The sequence below is a fragment of the Emys orbicularis genome, chromosome 25, assembly GCF_028017835.1.
Source record: "Emys orbicularis isolate rEmyOrb1 chromosome 25, rEmyOrb1.hap1, whole genome shotgun sequence".
In the NCBI taxonomy this organism is placed as follows: domain Eukaryota; kingdom Metazoa; phylum Chordata; order Testudines; family Emydidae; genus Emys; species Emys orbicularis.
The window spans coordinates 14,036,880-14,058,511 of NC_088707.1; the positions used below are offsets into that span (position 1 = coordinate 14,036,880).

At 46.6% G+C, this 21,632-nt stretch overlaps 1 protein-coding gene across 1 annotated transcript in view; it reads right to left on the bottom strand.

Moving 5' to 3' along the window:
* Nucleotides 1-17,172, bottom strand: part of KIF18B (kinesin family member 18B) — a 29,079-nt gene extending 11,907 nt beyond the window's left edge. Inside the window, exons 1-7 of the mRNA XM_065422708.1 lie at nt 16,851-17,172; nt 15,199-15,356; nt 14,187-14,291; nt 8,637-8,747; nt 1,156-1,353; nt 622-798; nt 17-91 (exon numbers count right to left, since the gene is read on the bottom strand). Of these exons, the coding sequence (XP_065278780.1) occupies nt 17-91; nt 622-798; nt 1,156-1,353; nt 8,637-8,747; nt 14,187-14,291; nt 15,199-15,356; nt 16,851-17,172 (1,146 nt within the window). The remainder of the gene's footprint in view (nt 1-16; nt 92-621; nt 799-1,155; nt 1,354-8,636; nt 8,748-14,186; nt 14,292-15,198; nt 15,357-16,850) is intronic.
* Between the last annotated feature and the right edge of the window lie 4,460 nt (nt 17,173-21,632).

Genomic DNA, 21,632 nt, shown 5'->3' on the forward strand with positions numbered 1-21,632 from the left:
CTGTAAGGCATCTCACCTCTGCTTTCAGCTGCTCACAGATAGCTGCGTACTTAGTGATGTGGCAGTCCAGGCTGAGCACGTTACTCTTCAGCTGCAGGGTGGAAAGGGGGCGGGGAAGGAGGAGAGAGGGTTAAAGGAACAGAGGTGGAATAGCCCTGGCCCTGTGGAGAGAACTGAGAGGCCAGTGAGTCCTGTTGCTGAGTCCCAGTCACTCTATGGGTTCGTTTAAGCAGAGCTGCTGGGATACCCCTGGGATGCAGGGAACACCTCTAAGGGACAATTCTGAAGGGAGAAGCTCCCTTTCATGGTCACTAATGCCCGCCCATGAAGTGACGCTTGGCTTTAGCCAATGCTCACATCTCCTCCAGACTGAGCTGCGTCACCATCAGCAACTCTAGCTGTGCTTGTCCCCAGAGCAGGCACAGATACGAGGACTAGACAGTTCAGAGATCTAAATGAATGTCTACCAGTGGATTAACTGCACTAAGACCCCTTTAATTATCCAGAGGCACTACGGTAGTGCTCACGGAGCCAGCTTTTGCCCCAGCCCACTTGCCAACAGCCTCTCAACACAGTGGCACCGTACAAAGAGAGGTCTGTACACAGATGTGCGGGACCCACCGACAGTTTGATCTCCTTGGCCCGATTGGCATACTTGAGCGTGTTGTAGGTGTCCTCATATGCGAGTGCAGATGGGCTGATGGCAGCAATCATGATGGTCCGGCAGTTGCCCCCAAGAGAGTCCTTCAGCAGGCGTGTGAGCTTACTGTCCCTGTACGGGATGTGGGACTTCCTGCTCTGTTCGGAGACATCAGGGGACTCACCTCAGTTGTCAGGTATCTCTAAGAATCCTGGCATGCTAATATCCTAATGCTCAGACTCATTCCCATAAACCCAGGCTAGGAAGCAAGTGCCCGAAGAGGCAGTTGGTCCAGTCCTATTTTACCACAGTTAATGTCAGAGACTATTCCTAATCCTATGAAGTCTTCCTGAGCTAGATGTGTCAATATCCTGCAGCAGAGAGTTCCTTAGGTTTGTCAGACAAGGAAATACCTTATGTCAAGTGTCCTTTTAACCCCTGCCCTTTGTACTGCAAGAATGCAAGGTGGTTTTCCGAGGAGGGTGTATTGTGGAAGGGTGGATCAGGGGCATTACCTTTGCATCAGCCAGGGCGTTGATGACATTAATCAGGGCCAGCAGTGAACGGTTGATGTTGGCACCCTCTCGGAGCCGCTCTCCCTTTGTGTTGGTGGTTGATGCTCGCTCCGAGCCTGCCAGGTCAATCAGGCTCATCTTGGCCACCTGCAGGTCCTGAGTGATGCCAACGACACGGTCCTGCTGCTTCACATAGATCTGCGAGGACAGGAAGAAAAGATAAAGATAGTGAGGAAAGATAAGGCAAGGCCTCAAGACCTGCTCAGCCCAGTCAGCAGGCAATGTCTTATCGAAGGGGACAGCAGAGAACTGAATATGAACTCTCCTGGGGTCTCATAAGGCCACCACTCAAAGGATTCACTGCAGGACTAGCCATCATCACAAGCAATGAAAGCAAGAGCATGTGTTTCCTCTCCACTCACTGATCTACAGTGCCACCTTGCCAAGCTACAGGTCAACTATCTTCCCGCTACTGAGGGTCTAGAGGAGAGAAAACACTGCCCAGTGTTCCCCACACTCAGTTCTAGGATCTCGCAGGCCATAAGGCCAACTCTGATTGGTCTCAGGTTGTGGGAGGAGAACTTGTAATGGATACAGGATATGACAGGTTAGCATGTGTATGTCTGTATCAGTCTGCAAACTCCATTTTGATTGTAACTTGTACTGCACCTTCGCTTTTGCCTTTTACCCTCCATCATATTGGGCCGGGATATCTAGAAGGTATGAGCAGAAACCTTGCCTACTAGCGGCGGGTTAACAAGAGAGCAATCAAGAGTCACTAACCTGGATGGTCTTCCATTCAAATGGGAGTGTCCTAGAACAATAAGCTGTCCCTTGGGTGGTGGGCTTATCAGGGGGACCAGTGTCACCAGTCTGAACTGTAGATGGGCTGTCACCAAGCAATGACACACCGGACAAGGGACTTGAAGTTGACTGGGGGGCAGGGGCACCTGACAGACAGCAGCGTAGCTGGGGGGGAGCGGGGCAGCGGCCGCTCCCCCACTGAGCACAAGTGGCGCCTGGTCAATTTCTTGGCGCCTTTGTACTCACCCAGGGCCACCCGCTGCGGCGCTTTTATTTTACTCACCCGGCGGGGCTCCGGGTCTTCGGCGGCGGGACCGTCACTCGCTCCGGGTCTTCGGCGGCAGGTCCTTCAGTGCCGCCGAAGACCCGGAGCGCCGCCGGGTGAGTAAAAGCGCTGCAGCGGGGGCGCCTTTTTTTTTGTATCGCTCCCCCTGTTCCCTCCACCTGGCTACGGCACTGCTGCCAGAGGGGACTGGAACTGTATAAAAGGACAAGTCCTGCTCTTACCAAGGGCTCTCTGACTGACCAGAACAAGATAACAAGGCTGTGCAGGAGGAGAGGAGGGTCCTGGGACACTGGAAGGACTGACCAACCCCCAAAGGGCTCGCAGAGTGGTGAGGACGCTGGAAGGAAGGTTTGATGTGCAGATGTTTGTGATATTCTGTAGATTTGTATCTATCTTGTGCTTTGTCTATCAGTGAAGAATGACTGGTTGAGAAATTCCTTTGTTGAGTCTATGCGGCCCTTGTTTTAATGGTCATGTAGTCTCCAAGGGTGAAATAGCAATCCAGAGGGTCCATTGCTTCGGAGGAACTTTGGGGAGCATGCATTTGCTACAGGGGAGGCCAGCAGTAGTTGGATTGCAGAATCGCGTATCTCAGGAAGGGGTGCTAGATAGAGGATCTGCATCCTGAAAGTGTGCCTGGAAGCCCAGACCTTGAGACAGTGACTAGACTCTGTCCAGACCCAAACACCCTAAGAGCATGTGGGATCTAGTAGTTGCATCCAAAAAGCAACCTAGTGAGTGTCCACAAGGGGGAGCTCAGCCAGGGTTGCAAACACACGGCTTCTCATTTCTAGGCCAGCTTCATCTCTGGCTCCGTGAGTGACTGAAAGTCATTGCCATTTGTTGCCCATAAGAAATGAGATTTGTGGGGCTCTGACCCATTAAGGGAGTTTATAGATACTTTATATACTATAACAGGGTTAAAAAAAATGAGATAAGGTCATGGAGGACAGGTCCATCAATGCTTGTTAGCCAAGATGGTCAGGGACACAACTCCATGCTCTGGGTGTCCTTAAACCTCTGCCTGCTAGGAGCTGGGACTGGACAACAGGGGATGGATCACTTGATAAACTGTCCTGTTCTGATCATTCCCTCTGAAGCATCTGGCACCAGTTGAAAGACAGGACACTGGGCTAAGTGGATCACTGGTCTGATCCAGTGTGACTGTTCTAATGATCTGAAGCAAACCCTGTTCTCAACTACTCTCTCCCTCTCATCCCCACACAAAGCCTCAACTACTCTCCCCCTCCTCACCTCACTAGCTCTCTCTCTCTCTCTCTCCAAGCAGTGGCTGTCCCAGTGGGCCAGCAGCCTTACATGGGTTAAAGGAGAATATAGTAGTAGGAATATCCTACCCACTACCTGACGAGGATGGTGACCATGATTGTGAATTGCTCAGGGAGACTAGAGAGGCTACAAAGGCAGAAAATACAATAATAACCGGGGATTTCAACTATCTTGATATTAACTGGGTATGTCACTTCAGGAAGGGATGCCGAGATAAAACTTCTAGGCACATAAAACGACTGCTTCTTGTAGCAGTTTGTCCTGGAACCCACAATGGGGGAGACAAATCTTGATTTAGTCCTAAGTGGAGCACAGGATCTGGTCCAAGTGGTGGATATAGCTGAACCGCTCAATAATAGTGGTTTAATTTAATGTAATTAAATGTAACATGCTTGTGGGATGAAAATGCCAAAGAAACCCACCACAGGAACTGCACAAAAATAAGGAAGCTAGTTAAATGGAAATTAAAAGGAACAGTCACAACTCACATGCCTGCAAAGAGCATGGAGACTATTTAAAAGCACAATAATAGAGGGTCATATTAAATGTATATCCCAAATTAAAAACAAAAACAAACCAAAAAAACAGTAAGAGGACCAAAAATATGCCACCATGGCTTAAGAGCAGAGTAAAAGAGGTGGTTAGAGGCAAAAAGGCATCCTTTAAAAATTAGAAGTCAAATCCTAGTGTGGAAAACAGAAAGGAGCATAAACTCTGCCAGGTCAAGGGTTAGGGCAGGCCAAGAAAGAATTTGAAGAGCAACTAGCTAATGACACAGAAAAAAAATTGCTGTTACTTTTGAAGTATATCAGAAGCAGGAAGCCTGCCAAACAGTCAGTAGCGCCACTGAACGATCAAGGCGCTAAGGAAGACCAGGGTGTTGTGGAGAAACTAAAGCAATTCTTTGCATTGGTCTTCACTGCAAAGGAGGTGTGGGAGATTCCCTACATCCGAGCCATTCTTTTTAGGTGACAAATCTGAGGAATTGTTCCAGATTGAGGTGTCGATAGAGGGGATTTTGGAACAAATTGAGAAATTAAAGAGTAGAAGTCACCAGGACCAGATGGTATCCATCCAAGAGTTCTGAAGGAACTTAAATATGAAATTGCAAAACTACTAACTGTGGTATGTAACCTATCACTTAAATCAGCCTCTGTACCACATGACTGGAGAGTAGCTAATGTGATGCCGGATTTTAAAAGAGGCTCCAGCAGCAATCCTGACAATTACAGGCCACTAAACCTAACTTCAGGATGTGGACAAGAGTGACCAGTGGATATAGTGTACCTGAACTTTCAGAAAGCCTTTGACAAGGTCCCGCACCAAAGGCTCTTAAGCAAACTAAGCAGTCCTGAGATAAGAGGGAAGATCCTCTCATGGATCAATAATTGGTTAAAAGATAGGAAACAAAGGGTAGGAATAAATGGCCAGTTTTCCCAATAGAGAGAGGTAAATAGTGGGGGCCCCCAAAGGATCTGTGCTGTTCAACATATTCATAAATGATATGGAAACAGTGATGTGGCAAAATCTGAAGATGATGCAAAATTACTCAAGATAAATCCAGAGATGATCGTGAAGAGTTACAAAGAGATTTCACTAAACTGTGTGACTGGGTGACAAAATGGCAAATGAAAATTCAGTGTTGATAACAATCAAGTAATGCACATTGATGAAAATAATCCCAACTATACATACAAAATGATGGGTTCTAAATTAACTGTTACTGCTCAAGCAACAGATCTTGGAGTCATCTGATAGTTCTCTGAAAACATCTGCTCAACGTGCAGTGGCAGTCAAAAAAAGCTAACAAAATGTTAGGAACCTTAGGAAAGGGATAGATAATATGACAGAAAATATCATAGTGCTGCTATATAAATCCATGGTATGCCCACATCTTGAATCCTGTGGGCAGTTCTGATTGCCTCATCTCAAAAAAGATATTAGAATTGGAAAAAGTGCAGAGAAGAGTGATGGAACAGCTCCCATATTAGGAGAGATTAAAAGACAGGGACTGTTCAGTTTAGAAGCTAGATACATAAAGAATGCCTGCATCTGTAATTTTCACTCCATGCATCTGAAGAAGTGGGTTTTTTATCCACAAAAGCTTATGCCCAAATAAATCTGTTAGTCTTCGTTGTTTTTATGGATACAGACTAACATGGCTACCCCCGATAGATAAATAAAGGGTGGCATTACAGAGGTCTATTGTCACACCCCAATGGCCCCCTCCCTCAAGGGGTCCCCTAGGGGAGGCAGATCAGCATTGTATATTGCTAACACATTTTGGAAAGGATCAAAGGTGTGAGTAAGTGTGGAATGGAAAATTCCTTTGCAGGTCCGAGAGGCCAGAGGGGGGAGAAGGAAAAGAGCAAAGAACGGGTTAACTTGACACTTTAGCTAGCTCTGTGTAAAAAGAAAACGCTGGCCCCGGTCCAAGGTCATGGGTGCGACGAGAAATCTGCAGCTGTCTAGCCGTAAAAAGAGAAAAACAGAGCTGAGCAGGGCTGCAAAACTAGCAGTAAAACCAGTGAAAGCAAATGAGATGGCGAAGGCCAACAGGGGGGAAAACAAAGTCTCTGGAGCTGGAATGTTTTGGGAAGCCAAAGGGGCCACAGCGAGCCAGTATGGACTGGTACAAAAAGCACCAGAAACAGAGGGCCCTGGACAAAAAACACCCCCAAAAAAACCCAGGACTTAAAACCCTCCCGAAAGCCAAAGCAAGTTGGAGATCGCAGCGGACCCCGGACAACCTGTGCCCAGAACAGAACTCCCATCCATCCTTCCCCCTCTTCTTCTTACGTTGCACCCAGGCTTGGCCAGCCTCGGGTAAAGCGTGTGCGAGTATGAAAGTGGGTTAGGGCTTGGGGCACTAACGCTTTCTTCCTTCCACCCCTCACTCTCCGCTGTTATTTTATTAATAAAGCTTCAAAACTTAAACACTTGGTGTGTTTCGTCATCTCCTCCCCTAAAAATCCTGTGGCCTCAGCCTAATCACCTGATGCCTCAGGCAGATTGGTAACAAAAATCTGTCACACTATATCATCATAAATGGTGTGGGGAAAGTGAATAGGAAAGGGTTATTTACCCCCTTCACAGAACACAAGCACTAGGGGACCAGCCGGTAAAATTAACAGGCAACGGGTTTAAAACAAACACAAGGAAGTACTTCTTCACACAACGCACAGTCAACTTGTGAAACTCATTGCTGTGGATGTTGTGAAGACCAAAAGTATAACTGGGTTCAAAAAAGAACTAGAGAAGTTCCTGGAGGACAGGCCTATCAATGGCTATTAGCCAAGATGGTCAGGGGCGCAACCCCATACTCTGGGTGTCCTTAAGCCTCCAGCTGCCAGAAGCTGGGGCTGGACAACAGGGGATGGATGGATGACTAGATAATTTCCCTGTTCCATTCATCTCCTCTGAAGTATCTGGCACTGGCCACTGTCAGAGACAAGAAACTGGGCTAGATGGACAGTTGGTTTGACCCAGTGTGGTCCTTCTTACGTTCTTAAGGAGCAGGACCAACAATCAGCCCCGCTTCCCTGCACAGAGCCACTCTGAGCCAGTTCCTCTCCTCCCACATGATTAGTTGCCAGCCTAAGTGAAAGGCAGAAGCCACCAGTAGGAGAGGAGGTGTGATGGGGTGGACTAGGCCGGAGGCCCCCTGGTGGAGGCCTCAGGGTCCTGCCACACTCGTCCCAGGTAAGGAGCAGTGGAGAGGTCCTCCAAGTAGGCTAGAGTGAACTCTATAAAAAGGAGCTACAGCGCCAGAGACAGGGCAATTGCTGCTTGGAGCTGGAGAAGAAAGGACTACATGCCTGGCTGCCTGGAAGAGCAGCAGGGTCACGGACAGCTCAGTGTGGGCAGGGACTGGGGGAGCAAGAGGCTCCTGGCTGGCTGCTAGGACTGAGCCAAAGCCAGTTTGCTAGCAGGGACTGGAGAAGCAATGAAGGAGCTCCTGGCTGGCTATGGGCACTGAGTAGGGACTGAGCCTGGGGAGGGCTGCAGGAAGATAGTATCTCCAGGGAGGAAGCCCTGGGGATACAGCCCCATACCAGGGCTAGACTAGTTTAAAGACCACAGACACACCCAACCAGAGTGGGTGCTCGCGAGAGGTGGGTGCTGACTCCGTTCGTTACAGGAGGGTTTTCCAGTGTGGCCAGCTGGGAGTCCAGGCCCTAACGACTAAACCTGCCTCCTGGCAAAGTGCCCTAACCTGGACTGAAACTGGCTAGTCGGTGTCCTAGGTGCAGCACAACAGCAGATTCAACCTTGAAAATGCAGCTAATCCATCTAAGGAAAAATCATCCCAAACACCTACGCTTCGTGTGGAGAGAAAACTTGGGAAACAGGAGTGGTGAGAGCTGGGGCGAATGATAGCAAGTTAGAGAGGAGTCTGCAGTCAGAGAGATCATAGTCTCTTTGTACAGTCCTGGAGTTACTCATTTTTTCCATTCTGGGCACACCACTATGAAGAGAAATTGGAAGGTTTTCAGGGAAGAGTAGCAAGTGATCGTAGGCTGCAGGGACTGCTTTCCAAGGAAAGACTGAGAGCTCAGTATGTAAAGGGAGTCTAAGGGAAGGTGGGGAGAAAAACCTGCAAATAGGCCACCAAGGAAGGAGGCTAGTTGTTCATTGCAGTACACAGGGGTACAGGGATAAAACAAAACCAAACAAACAAAGGGAACATTTAGGCCAAGTATTAAGAAAAGCATCTTAACAGTGAAATCTAGTAGAGAATGGAAGAGTCTCCCAAGGGAATGGGGGGGAAGGGGGAGTCCCAGAACTTGGGACATTTAAAACTACACTGGACGCACTGCAGGAGAACCCTACCCTGGCAGGACAGAGAGTAAGTGGATGACCCAGTATGTCAGCTCTAGTTGCAAGAACAAACCAATGGTCCAGCCCAGTATCCTGTCTGACAGTAGCTATTGCCAGATTCTTCAGAGGAAGACGTAATCCTCCTGCTTCACATACTGAACAGAAGTAATAACTGGAGACCCTGCATTCCAAGACTGCAGGAGCTTTCTTTCGGTTTCTTCATTTGGCTCCTGAAGATAAGAGCCCTGATAACATCCTAGTAGGTGTTGCTGCTGCCACTTGCCTGGAAGACCGCGTGTGAGCGTGAGGAAGTAGCATTGGCATCTGTGGGGTGCTGTGTGCGGTTTCTGTTCCCACTTGCTAGCATCTCCAGGAGCTGCTCTGCTGATTTTGGCTGGAAAGAAACAGAAGGGTTAGTACCATACAGTGCTTCAAATGGGAGGTCTTTGCAGCTCTCACCCATATGGGGAAGCTATGCCTTCCCCCTCCCAAGGGACTGGTAAGCATATCAACCAATGCACTAGTAGGTGCATACAAACCTTTGTGGGGAAGGTGAGCATAGGGCTGGGAAAAGATGCCACATTAATCTCCCTTGAGACTGAAGCCCTGTTTATCCAAAGAATGGGCAAAATCAGGACAAGCTTCCCCCATGCTACCCTGCCAAGGTGCCTCAGCTCTCACCTTGAGGGATCATCTCTGTGACGGTGCAGACTCTCCATGGCTCATTCAATCGTTGGCACTCTGATGAGAGTGCCAATGAGATCAATTGTGATACAGATTACTGTCCACTGAAACTAGACTCAGACCAATCACATTTCACACATAACTGCCATCAGATGGCAATGGTGGCCAATTACTCTTCAGCTGAGCTGGGGTCAAACACATGTCCTGTGTGAATGGGACTCCATATCCCATTATGGATCTCCTGAACCAAGTGTCTTAGCACGACGCTGGGAGCCAGGGACCTCTTGGTGCCAACTGGCAGAGGTACAGGTAACACAAGAGTTACAGCAGGGGTTCCCAAATTTGGTTCACTGCTTGTTCAGGGTAAGCCCCGGGCGGGCCACGAGACACTTCGTTTACCTGAGCGTCTGCAGGTACGGCCACTCGCAGCTCCCAATGGCCGCAGTTCGCCGTTCCCGGCCAATGGGAGCTGCGGGAAGCAGTGCGGGCCACGCCACCATTTCCCTCAGCTCCCACTGGCCAGGAACGATGAACTGCAGCCACTGGGAGCTGCCATACCTGCAGATGCTCAGGTAAACAAAGTGTCTCACGGCCCGCCAGGGGCTTACCCTGAACAAGCCACGAACCCCTAGGTGTGATATCTACATACTAGTTTGCCAAAGGGTGTCATGTAAGGTCTCTGCTGAATCCTGCCTGTTCTCACAGCCATTGTGAAGTGAATCTATGGCTAATCAGTACAGAGTTATGTAAATACACTGAACATAATGTTCTTAAGGTCTTTGACTTGGGGTTGGTCACCAATGAGAAAAAAGTTTCTTTCAGGCCAGAGATATTTATCTTTCAGTCTATGTGCAAATTGAGTATTGTGTACTTCACAATGAAAGCCTATTTGCAATCTGAGCAAAATGCTAATCAAGGGATTGCAAAGGCTCTAGGGGAGATTAGACAGGAAAACACAAGCATCGTGAGTTATCCTATTTCCAAGTACAGACAATGGATTTCTGGGACTATAACTGAAGGTATAGAGACCCAATGTGCATCTTTCCCCTAGGAAGTAAGCTGACAGTGTGCTTGTTTTGCAAATAGAAGACAACTGCCAGACCTGGCTGAAGTTTTGGGGGAGCTTTTGCTCTGTCTGACAGAACAATGTCTTATTTGTTAAGATTAGGCTCTAGTACATGTGCTATGATTTTATTTTGTAGGTATACCTTTGTTTCCAATATTTGTGCTTACTATCATTTGAATTTCTGTTCTTTATTATTAAGTAAACTTTACATAAGAACGGCCATTCTGCATTAGACCAATGGTCCATCAAAGCCCAGTATCCTGCCTTTTGACGGTGGCCAATGCCAAATGCTTCAGAGGGAATAAACAGAACAGGGCAATTTCAAGTGATCCATTCCCTGTCCAGTCCCAGCTTCTGGCATTTGGAGGTTTAGGAACACCCGGAGCATGGGGCTGCATCCCTGACCATCTTGGCTAACAGCCAACCTATCCCTCATGAACCCAATTCTTTTTTGAACCATTGTTATATTTTTGGCCTTCACAACATCCACAGCAACAAGTTCCACAGGTTGACTGTGGGTTGTGTGAAGTATTTCCTTATGCTTGTTTTAAACCTGCTGCCTTATTTTCATTGGGTGACACCTACTTGTTGTGTTATGTAAAGGGGTAAAGAACACTTCCCTATTCACTTTCTTCATACCATTCATGATTTTATTGACCTCTATTATACTTCCCCTGCCCCCCTTAGTCATCTGTCATCTAATATTAACGGCCCCAGTCTTTTTAACCTCTCCTCCTATGAAAGTTGTTTCATACCCTTAAACATTTTTGTTGCTCGTCTGTACCTTTTCCAATTCTAATATATATTTTTTTGAGATGGGGCAACCAGACCTGCACACAGTATGCAAGGTATAGGTGTACCATGGATTTACAGGATTCAGAGTAGCAGCCGTGTTAGTCTGTATCCGCAAAAAGAACAGGAGTACTTGTGGCACCTTAGAGACTAACAAATTTATTTGAGCATAAGCTTTCGTGGGCTACAGCCCACTTCATCGGCTGCATAGAATGGAACATATAGAGAGGAGATAAATATACATACAGAGAACATGAAAAGGTGGGAGTTGCCCTACCAACTCTAAGAGGCTAATTAATTAAGATGAGCTATTAACAGCAGGAGAAAAAAATCTTTTGTAATGATAGTCAAGATAGCCCATTTCAGACAGTTTGACAAGAGGTGTGAGGATACTTAACCTGGGGAAATAGATTCAATGTGTGTAATGGCTCAGCCATTCCCAGTCTCTATTTAAGCCTAAATTGATGGTATCTAATTTGCATATTAATTCAAGTTCAGCAGTTTCTCGTTGGAGTCTGTTTTTGAAGCTTTTCTATTGCAAAATTGCCACAGATTCCTTGCCATGGATTTATAAGGTGGCATATTTTCTGCTTTATCATCTATCCCTTTCCTCATGGTTTCTAACATTGTTTTAGCTTTTTTGACAGCCAATCAACATTTAGCAAGGAATTATCCACAATGATTCCAAGATCTCTTTCTTGAGTGGGAATAGCTAATTTAAACCCCATCGTTTTGTATGTATAGTTGGGATTATTTTTTTCCAATGTGCATTACTTTGCACTTAAACATTGAATTTCATCTGCCTTTTTGTTGCCCAGTCATCCAGTTTTGTGAGATCCCTTTAACTCCTCACAGTCTGCTTTGGACTTAACTATTGAATAATTTTGTTTTGTCTGCGTACTTTGCCATGTCATTGTTCACTCCCTTTCCCAATCACTTCTGAATATGTTGAACAGCACTTGTCCCAGTACAGACCCCACTGTTCCCCTCTCTGCAGTGTAAAAACTGACCTACTCTTATTCTTACCCTTTGTCTCCTATCTTTTAAGCAATTATTGACCCATGAGAGGACCTTCCCTCTTATTCCAGCACTGCTTAGTTTGCTTAAGAGCCTTTGGTGTGGGACCTTGTCAAAGGCTTTCTGAAAGTCCACATACACTTTATCCACTGGATCACCCTGGTCCACATGCTTGACGACACACTCAAACAATTCTAGTAGATTGGGGAGGTATTGTTTCCCTTTACACAAGCTGTGTTGACTCTTCCCCAAGTGTTCATCTACATGTCATCATTTTGTTCTTTACTATAGTTTCAACCAGTTTTCCTGGTACTGAAGTTAGGCTTACCAGCCTGTAGTTACCAGGATCACCACTGGAGACATTTTTAAAAATCAGCCTTACATTAGCTACGCTCTAGTCATCGGGTACAGAGGCTGATTTAAGGGATAGGTTACATACCACTTAGTCATTCTGCAATTTCATAGTTAAGTTCCTTCAGAACTCTTAGATGAATATCTGATGCTCTGTAAGTCCTGGTCACTTATCAATTCAATTTGTTCCAAAACCACCTCCTATTGACACCTCAATTTGGGACAGTTCTTCAGATTAGTCACCTAAAATGAATAGCTTGGATGTGGGGGCCTCCCTCACATCCTCTGCAGTGAAAACAATGCAAATAATTCATTTAGCTTCTCCACAATGGCCTTGTCTTCCTTGAGTGCTTTCTATTGCAGCTAGATCGTACAGTGGCAGGCTTCCAGTATACTTAATTTTGTTTTAATCTTAGTTTTTGTGTCTTTAGCTCTTCAAATTTGTTCTTTGCCTGCCTAATTATACCTTTATACTTGACTTGCCAGATGTTATGCTCCTATTTTCCTCACTAGGATTCAATTTCCAATTTTTAAAGGATGCCTTTTTGCTTGTAAAAGCTCCCTTACTTTGAGTAGCCATGGCGATTTTTTTTGGTTCTCTTACTGGGGTTTTTTTGGTATTATTATTTGAGGGTATACATTTAGTTTGAGCCTCTGTGTTTTTAAACAGTCTCTGTGCAGTTTGTAGACACTTCACCCTTGTAACTATTCCTTCTAATTTCCATTTAACTAGCCTCTTCATTTGTGTGTAGTTTCCCTTTTTGAAGTTAAATGTTACTGTGGTGCATTTCTTTGGCATTCTCTCCATCCCTACACCCCCCCCCCCCACCGATGTTAAATGTAATTAAGTTATAGTCATTGTTACTGAGCAGTTCAGCTATATTCACCTTTTGGACCAAATCCTGTGACCCACTTAGGACTAAATCAAGAATTGCCTCCCCTTGTGGGTTCCAGAACTAGCTGCTCCAAGAAGCAATCATTTATGGTGTCTTGAAATGTTCTCTCTGGATCCTATCCTGAGGAGATATACCCAGTCAATGAGAGACTAGTTGAAATCCCCCCCATTAGTAGTAGTAGTAGTAGTAGTAGTAGTGTGTTTTCTGCGTTTGTAGCCTCTAAGCTACCTGAGCATTTCACAAGCACTAGGTGGCTGGTAGGATATTCCTACTGCTATACTTTTATTGTTCAAGCATGGAATTTCTATCCATAGAGATTCTATGGTATAGGTTGATTTATTTAAAATGTTTACTTTGACTATGCCTTCCGTCAGATATAGCACCACTCCCGCACCAGTATGACCTACTCTGTCATTCCTGTATATTTTGTACCCAGGTATTACCCTGGGCCATTGATCATTCTCATTCCACCAACTTTCCACACCGGCAATTACATTACTATCCTCATTTAACATCAGGCACTCTAGTTCACCCAGCCGAGTGCTGCATGTAAAGCAGAGTTGTGTCACCAGTAAGCTGTGGTATGCAGGTCTTTTGGGAACAGGGATTTGGAAATTCTGTGAGTGCCCAGGGCATCCAGGACTTCTCCAGGGACACACACGGAGGACTGGGGGGCTGATGCGTGCCTATCGCTAACTTCTAAAGAGCGAGTGGGGCCTGTGGAGGCCTGGAAGGCCGAGCTTGCGTTGCCAGGGGCTGGTGGTGTTGGCGAACTGACCCATGCCAGGAACAAACAAGACTTCCTCACACTATGGGTGGGTGGTAGCGAGGTATCTCACAACCCTGGCTATCCCCAGGAAGCACTGTAGATCCACAGTCACCCAGCTCTTCAGGAACAGTGGGAAGGGCTCAAGCAATGTAACATCTCCTCTGCTATTTTTCCTTTATTGAAACCCAGTTAGACCTGTAGCTGTGCCTAGTCCATGCACTCTGTTGTTGTAGGGAATCCTTATACCGTTATACGTACCTGATGGAAGGAGAGTCCCTGTACCACTACCCCTTTCTCTGGGTCCTCCCTGATTGCTAGAGGGCCCTTCGGCTCCAGGAGATCATGAATCTGCTCATTGTACACCTAGAACAAGGAATCAAGAGTAAACATCCTAAACAGCGACCCTAGGAAGCTGGGTGCAGGAGGCCAGAGGAAGGTCTTTGCATGGAGGGAGATAGACAGGATCATAGATTACAACAGGAGCGAAGAGAGTGGACTTCAAACAGGTCAGACAAGTTCTTCCTAGGGAGGAAGGGCTGATTCTCTGGAAAGGCTTTACACAAGTTCCATCAAGGAAGAGTGCTGCAGCACCACATATGCAAGCACCTATTTCCAAGGACAGCTTTAGACGGTTACAAGGACTTTATCCCATGTCACTGCAACTGCCCTTCTAAGAGCCCCTTTCATTCAGGAATCTCATAGTGTTTGTGAAGCACTAAGCCTCACAAACCGCACACCCCTTAAATCATCCTTGCGATGCAGGGAAGTGTTGCCATATTACAGAGGCACAGAGAAGTGAATCAGCGTATTCAAGTTCACATAAGCAGTTGTAGAGCTGGGGACAAAACCCTGTTTACAGGTGACCGGAGAGTTCAGACTGGGGATTTTAGATCGATTCTGCTCCAACAAGGAAGCTGGGTGTAGACACAATACACTGTGTTGGACTCAGTAACGGCCTAGGAGAAGGGACTACACAAGTGAAAATTTCCCTCCCTAATGGTTAAGGCAAGCACAGGAGAGTCACTGTGGAGTGTTTGTAGAGCAGTGAGAGGATGCCAAAAAGCAAGTGGGAAAAATGGAGACAGAACTTCTTTCCCACCCCAGGAACAGCTGGACTAGTCAGTGGCATCGTGCTATGGAATCTCAGCAGCTTGCTGGCACCATACTGAACCTGAGGGGATAGAGCCATGTAATCCTAACTACCGCACCCTGACACACCTTCTTTAAGGTGGTAGCAGATGGAAAGGGGTAGTGTCAGACACCCGGGTACCTCCTGGTAGGAGATGAGCACCTCGCAGCTTTTCTCCTCCTTCCTTGCCTCAATCCTCTTATAAAGCTCCACCATGGTGAGGTACATGATGCCTGGACTCTTCTCAGAGCCCAGCATGGTGTAGGTTTTTCCTGCACCTGTTGCACCATAGGCGAACACTGGAAAGAGAAAGACAAGACACACTAAAAATTCAAAGGCCAGAAAAACCAACTATAATCTAATCTGTCCTCCTATATATAGGCCAGAGAATTCCACTCAATAATTCCTATAACCCCCTCTGGGGTTGAGCCAGGGTCTACATTTTTTAAAATAAGGATGCTTATCTTGATTTAGATTTCAAGTTACAGAGAATCAGCCCCATCCCTAGATAAATTATTCCAATGGTTAATTACCCTCATTGCTGGAAATTTGCACCTATTGTCTACTCTGCTTTTATGTAGCTTCAGCTTCCAGCCACTGGATTTCATTATGCTTTTTGTCTGCTAGATTAAAGAGCCATCTAATATCAGAAATCTGCTCCCCATTTAGATACTTATAGACATGATCAAGTCACCTCTAACCTTTTCTTTAATAAACTCATGAGACTGAGCTTCCTAAATCTTTCACTATAAGGCAGATTGTCCAGACCTTGACTCATTCTTGTAGCTCATCCCTGAGCCCTTTTAAAAGGATGTTGAAAAATTGCGAAGTGTTGACTTCCAAATAGGACGTGGTATTCTAGTGATTTCAGTCTCTCCCCATTAACAATACTTTGTACTTCTACAGCATCTTATTAAAGGATCTCAAAAATATTTTGCACAAGAAGGGCATGTTAAAAGAGAGCCAGTCACAGGTCTTTGCTCACAACGCACCCCAAAGAGAGCCAGGAATAGAACCGAGGAGTTCTGATGCCCAGTCCCATGCTCTAACCACTAGACAACTCCCTTCTGTTTTTAGTTCCTTATTACTGCACCAGCATGGCTGACTTGCAGAACTGCATTAAATGTCTTCATATCAAAGGGGAGCTCCATGTTTGGTGGGTCCAACAGAAGATGGTAGCAAACCGGACAATTGCCTGGGACTCCACACCACAGGGGCCCCACACCGAAGGGGCCTCCGTGAAGCTAAGGTGCTCAGCTTCTGCTTCAGCCCCTGGGCGGTGGGGCTCAGGGCCCCAGGCTTCAGCCCTGCATGGCAGGGCTTAGGCTTTCTACCCCAGGCCCCAGCGAGTCTAACACTGGCCCTGCTTGGTGGCCCCCCTGAAACCTGCTCGCAGCCCCTCAGGGGGCCACGGACCCCTGGTTGAGAACCATTGGTCTACAGGAATACAGGACTGACCAGGCCTGATCCTCTATTGAGCCAGTCTAGTCTGGGATCCCATCTCAAGCTAAGTTATTAAAGTTTAATTGTGTGGACCAAACAGTGGGAAGGTGGCTCTGTTGGGGGAAATCAAATGAATGAAAAAGAGTGGAAGAGCCTCTTCTACGTGCAGCAGCTCCCTGCAAATTACAGTGCTGGATGTGATAAAAATTCCCCTCATACACGCTGCAGGCAGTCGGCTCAGGCCCTGAGCAATGGCATTTGACTACGTTCACTGCATACTTAACCCTGCATTGTGTTCAGTTAACTCTGTAGGATGAAGCCAAATAAAATGCCACAGCAGGGCTCCTTACCAGAGCAGTTGTACCCATTCAGCACCCCATCCAGGATCTCCTTAGTTGTGTGCTGGAATACTTCCTCCTGTGTAGCACTCTCACCAAACACTTGGTCAAACACAAACTTCAGATCCTTGCCCTTCCGCTTGGGGGCATCGTGGCCCCGGAAGCCTGTAAAAACTCCCGATAGACAGGGTTCCTCAGGGTCAAACACCAACATGCTGTCATCGATCACCTGCACCACAGCGTGTCGACTCCCTTCCTGCTCCTGCTGAGTCTGGGGCCGTACCCGCACCACCACTGCCACGTTGCCCTCTTCTGTGGGCAGGACTGACACCATGATTGCAGAGCCGCTTCAGGCAGTACTGCATCCAAAGAGGGAACAAAAGCCACAGTCAGAAGCCGGACACTGAATACTCATCACTGATTGTTGGATTCACACCTTTTCAACAATCCAGAGGGGCTGGCAAGACGAATGGATCTGAATTAGCAACCACTTAGGGACCTAGCTCTCTCTTCTCAGGGCAATAGACCCCTTTGTTTAAAAATACTGGGCTGCTGTTTGCCATAGGTTCTCGGCTATCAACCTATTTGCCCCTCACACACTGTGTAATGCTCTAAATGCCAGATTTACAGTCTGGAGACTAAAGCCGATGTATCTGCAGAAGTACAACATGGGAACCTTGCCTACCCCTACCCCCTCCCATCACCACCGCCGGTGCTCAACCACCTCCGGGGGAAAAAGGTCTTTCTGCTGTGACTATTGATAAAAAGGCAGTTAGCACTGCCAATTGCAATGACGTTTGGTTTACAGGGTCACCTGTCCAAACACTGGACTGACATCTGCCCAGTTCGTTTCATATAAGAACAGCCATACTTGGTCAGACCAATGGTCCATCTAGTCCAGTATCCGGTCTTCCAACAGTGGCTGGTGCCCGATGCTTCAGAGGAAATGAACAGAACAGGGCAATTATCAAGTGATCCATCCCGTTGTCCAGTCCCAGCTTCTGGCAGTCAATAGCCATTGACTGTCCTCCACGAACTTATTTAATTCTTTTTTGAACCCAGTTGTACTTTTGGCCTTCACAACATCCACAGCAATGGGTTCCACAGGATAACTGTGCATGGTGTTGAAAAAAATGCTTCCTTTTGTTTGTTTTAAACCTGCCGCCTATTAATTTTAATCAGGAACCTCTGTTGTGTTTGAGAAAGGGTAGCTATTAGGGCTGTTAAGCGGCTACAAAAATTAATCAATTAATTGTGCTGTTAATAAGAGAATACCATTTAACAACATATTTTTGGATGTTTTCTACATTTTCAAATATATGATTTCAATTACAACACAGAATACAAAGTGTACAGTGCTCACTTTATATTACTACAAATATTTGCACTGTAAAAAACTAAAGAAATAGTGTTTTTCAATTCACCTAAGTACTGAAGTGCAGTCTTTTTATCATGAAAGTTGAACTTACAAATTTAGAATTCTGTACAAAAAATAACTGCATTCAAAAACAAAACCATGTAAAGCTTTAGAGCTTACAAGTCCAATCAGTCCCACTTCTTGTTCAGCCAGTCGCTCAGACAAACAAGTTTGTTTACATTTGCAGGAGATAATGCTGCCTGCTTCTTGTTCACAATGTCACCTGAAAATGAGAACAGGTATTTGCATGGCACTATTGTAGCTGGCGTCGCAAGATATTTACATGCCAGATAAGCTGAAGAGTCATGTATCCCTTGATGCTTCAGCCTCCATTCCAGAGGACATGCGTCCATGCTGATGACAGGATCTGCTCGATAACGAACCAAAGCAGAGCATCTTCATTTTCATCATCTTAGTCAGATGCCACCAGCAGAAGGTTGATTTTCTTTTTTGGTGGTTTGGGTTCTGTAGTTTCCGCATCAGAATGTTGCTCTTTTAAGACTTCTGAAAGCCTGCTCCACACCTTGTCCCTCTCAGATTTTGGAAGGCACTTCAGATGCTTAAATCTTGGGTCGAGTGCTGTAGCTATCTTTAGAAATCTCACATTGGTACCATCTTTGCATTTTGTCAAATGTGCAGTGAAAGTGTTCTTAAAATGAAAATGTGCTGGGTCATCCTCTGAGACGGCTATAACATGAAATATATGGCAGAATGTGCGTAAAACAGAGAAGACGACATACAATTCTCCTCCAAGGAGTTCAGTCAAATTTAATTAACACTTTAATTAAAAAAAAAAAAAAAAAAAACACGATCATCAGCATGGAAGCATGTCCTCTGGAACGATGGCCAAAGAATGAAGAGGCATATGAATCTTTAGCGCATCTGGCATGTAAATATCTTGCGATGCCAGCTACAACAGTGACATGCGAATGCCTATTCTCACTTTCAGGTGACATTTTAATTAAGAAGTAGGCAGCATTATCTCCCGTAAATGGAAACAATCTTGTTTCTCTTAGCAACTGTCTGAATAAGAAGTAGGACTGAGTGGACTTGTAGGCTCTAAAGTTTTACATTGTTTTGTTTTTGAGTGCAGTTATGTAACAACAACAAAAAAACTACATTTGTAAGTTGCACTTTCATGATAGATTGCACTCCAGTACTTGTATGAGGTGAATTGAAAAATACTATCTTTTTACAGAGCAAATATTTGTAATAAAAAATAAAAAAGCGAGCACTGTACACTTTGTATTCTGTGTTGTAATTGAAATAGATATATTTGAAAATGTAGAAAAACTTCCAAAAATATTTACATTTCAATTGGTATTCTATTAACAGGGCAATTATTTTTTTAAAATCATGATTAATTTTTTTGAGTTAATCGTGAGTTAACTGCCATTAATCGACAGCCCTAGTAAATATTCTCCACACCATTCATGATTTTATAGACCTTTATTAGATCCTTGGTCTCTTTTCTAAGATGAACAGTCCCACTCTTTTTAATCTCTCATCCTAAGGAAGTCTTTCCATACCCCTAAATAATTTTTGTTGCCCTTCTCTGAACTTTTGCAATTCTAATCTCTCTCTTTTAAGATGGAGTGACCAGAATTGCATGCAATATTCCATGTGTGGCCATACCATGGTACTATGATGTCTTCTGGCTTATTATCTCTCTCTTCCTTAATAGGATCTCTTTCCAAAGGTCAGATAGCCACCAGATGATAGCTATGTGCTGGTCTCTGCCAACGTGAACTAGATTCAAAGTAATAACCTAGAGCAAGGGTGGGCAAACTATGGCCTGCAGGCCGCATCCGGTCCGCCATGCATTTTAATCCTGCCCTTGAGCTCCCGTTGGGGAGTGGGGTCTGGGGTTTGCCCCGCTCTGGCGCTCCAGACGTGAAGCAGGGTCAGGGGCCGTTCTGCGTGGCTCCCGGTAGCAGCAGCATGTCCCCCCCGCCAGCTCCGATGCGTAGGGCCAGCCAGGGGGCTCTGCTCCGCATGCTGTCCCCATCCCAAGCGCCGCCCCCGCAGCTTCCATTGGCCAGGAACCAAAGCCAATGGGAACTGCAGGGGCAGCGCCTGCGGACAGGACAGCACGCAGCAGAGCTGCCTAGCCACACCAGAGCTGGGACATACCACTTCTTCCGGGAGCTGCTTGAGGGAAGCACCGCCTGGAGCCTGCCCCCCGCACCCCAAACCCCTGCCTCAGCCCTGATCCCTCTCCCGCCCCTCAGTCCCAGCCCAGAGCACCCTCCTACACCCCAAACCCCTCATCCCCAGCCCTACCCCAGAGCCTACACCCCCACCCTCCCTGCCTCAGTCCAGAGTCCCCTCCCACACCCTGAACTACTCATTTCTGGCCCCACCCCAGAGACAACACCCCCTCCCAGAGCCCTGTCACGGAGTCCCCGGGCGATGCTCTGGAACTGCTCCCCACAAAGCCAGTCAGGACTCTGGGGAGCCTCCTCTCCCATGGAGCAGACTGTCTTCAGGGCAAGAAGCTCACATGGCTTCACCTCCTGGGTCTGACCTTGGCGCATTCAGCATATGCCCCTCCGTGCGCTCCCCACAGCGAGTCTGCCCAGGCAGGGCCCTGGGGAAGCCAGAGGGTCCTGCACGCACCCCCACTTCGCAGTCAGACATGACTCTCAGCCAGCCAGTAAAACTGAGGTTTATTATGTGACAGGAACACGGTCTAAAACAGAGCTTGTAGGTCCAGAGAACTAGATCCCTCAGCCGGGTCCATTCTGGGGCCCAGCAAGCCAGATATCCACGTCCCCAGCCAGCTCCAAACTGAAACCCCCTCCAGCCCCTCCTTTCTGGCCTTTGTCTTTTTCCCAGGCCAGGAGGTCACCTGATCTCTTTGTTCACCTTTAGCTATTCCCTTGCAGGGGGGAAGTGCCACGGCCATTTGTTGCTAGGATACAGAGTGTCAGCCATGTATGCACACTGGAGACTTAAGACATGCATAGGGAAACTGAGGCACCCACACAGTATTCAGAGGAAACATTAAGAACAGTCCCACTTCATCACAAGCCCAACTTCAATTTCGTGTGCATTCATGCCCCGTCATACAATTTCCATACCCAGATGTGGCCTTCCATACCCGATCTAGAGGTTAAAGGTCATATATCCTCCTCTTGTATATATTAGTGCAAGGAGACCAGAAAAGGGGGTCATGAAAGATCCCTTCTGATCCCTATTAACTTCTCCACAGACATGTTACAGATCAGCAAAGCCCTTTATTTTGGGCATGAATAGCCCGATTGTCAGAGTTGTCCCACACCCACTGATCCTATTAATTATAGTGGGAGTTGTGGGTATTAGACCCTTTGGGGCAGGGAGACTCAGACACACGAATGTCCTGAATGTACCCACTC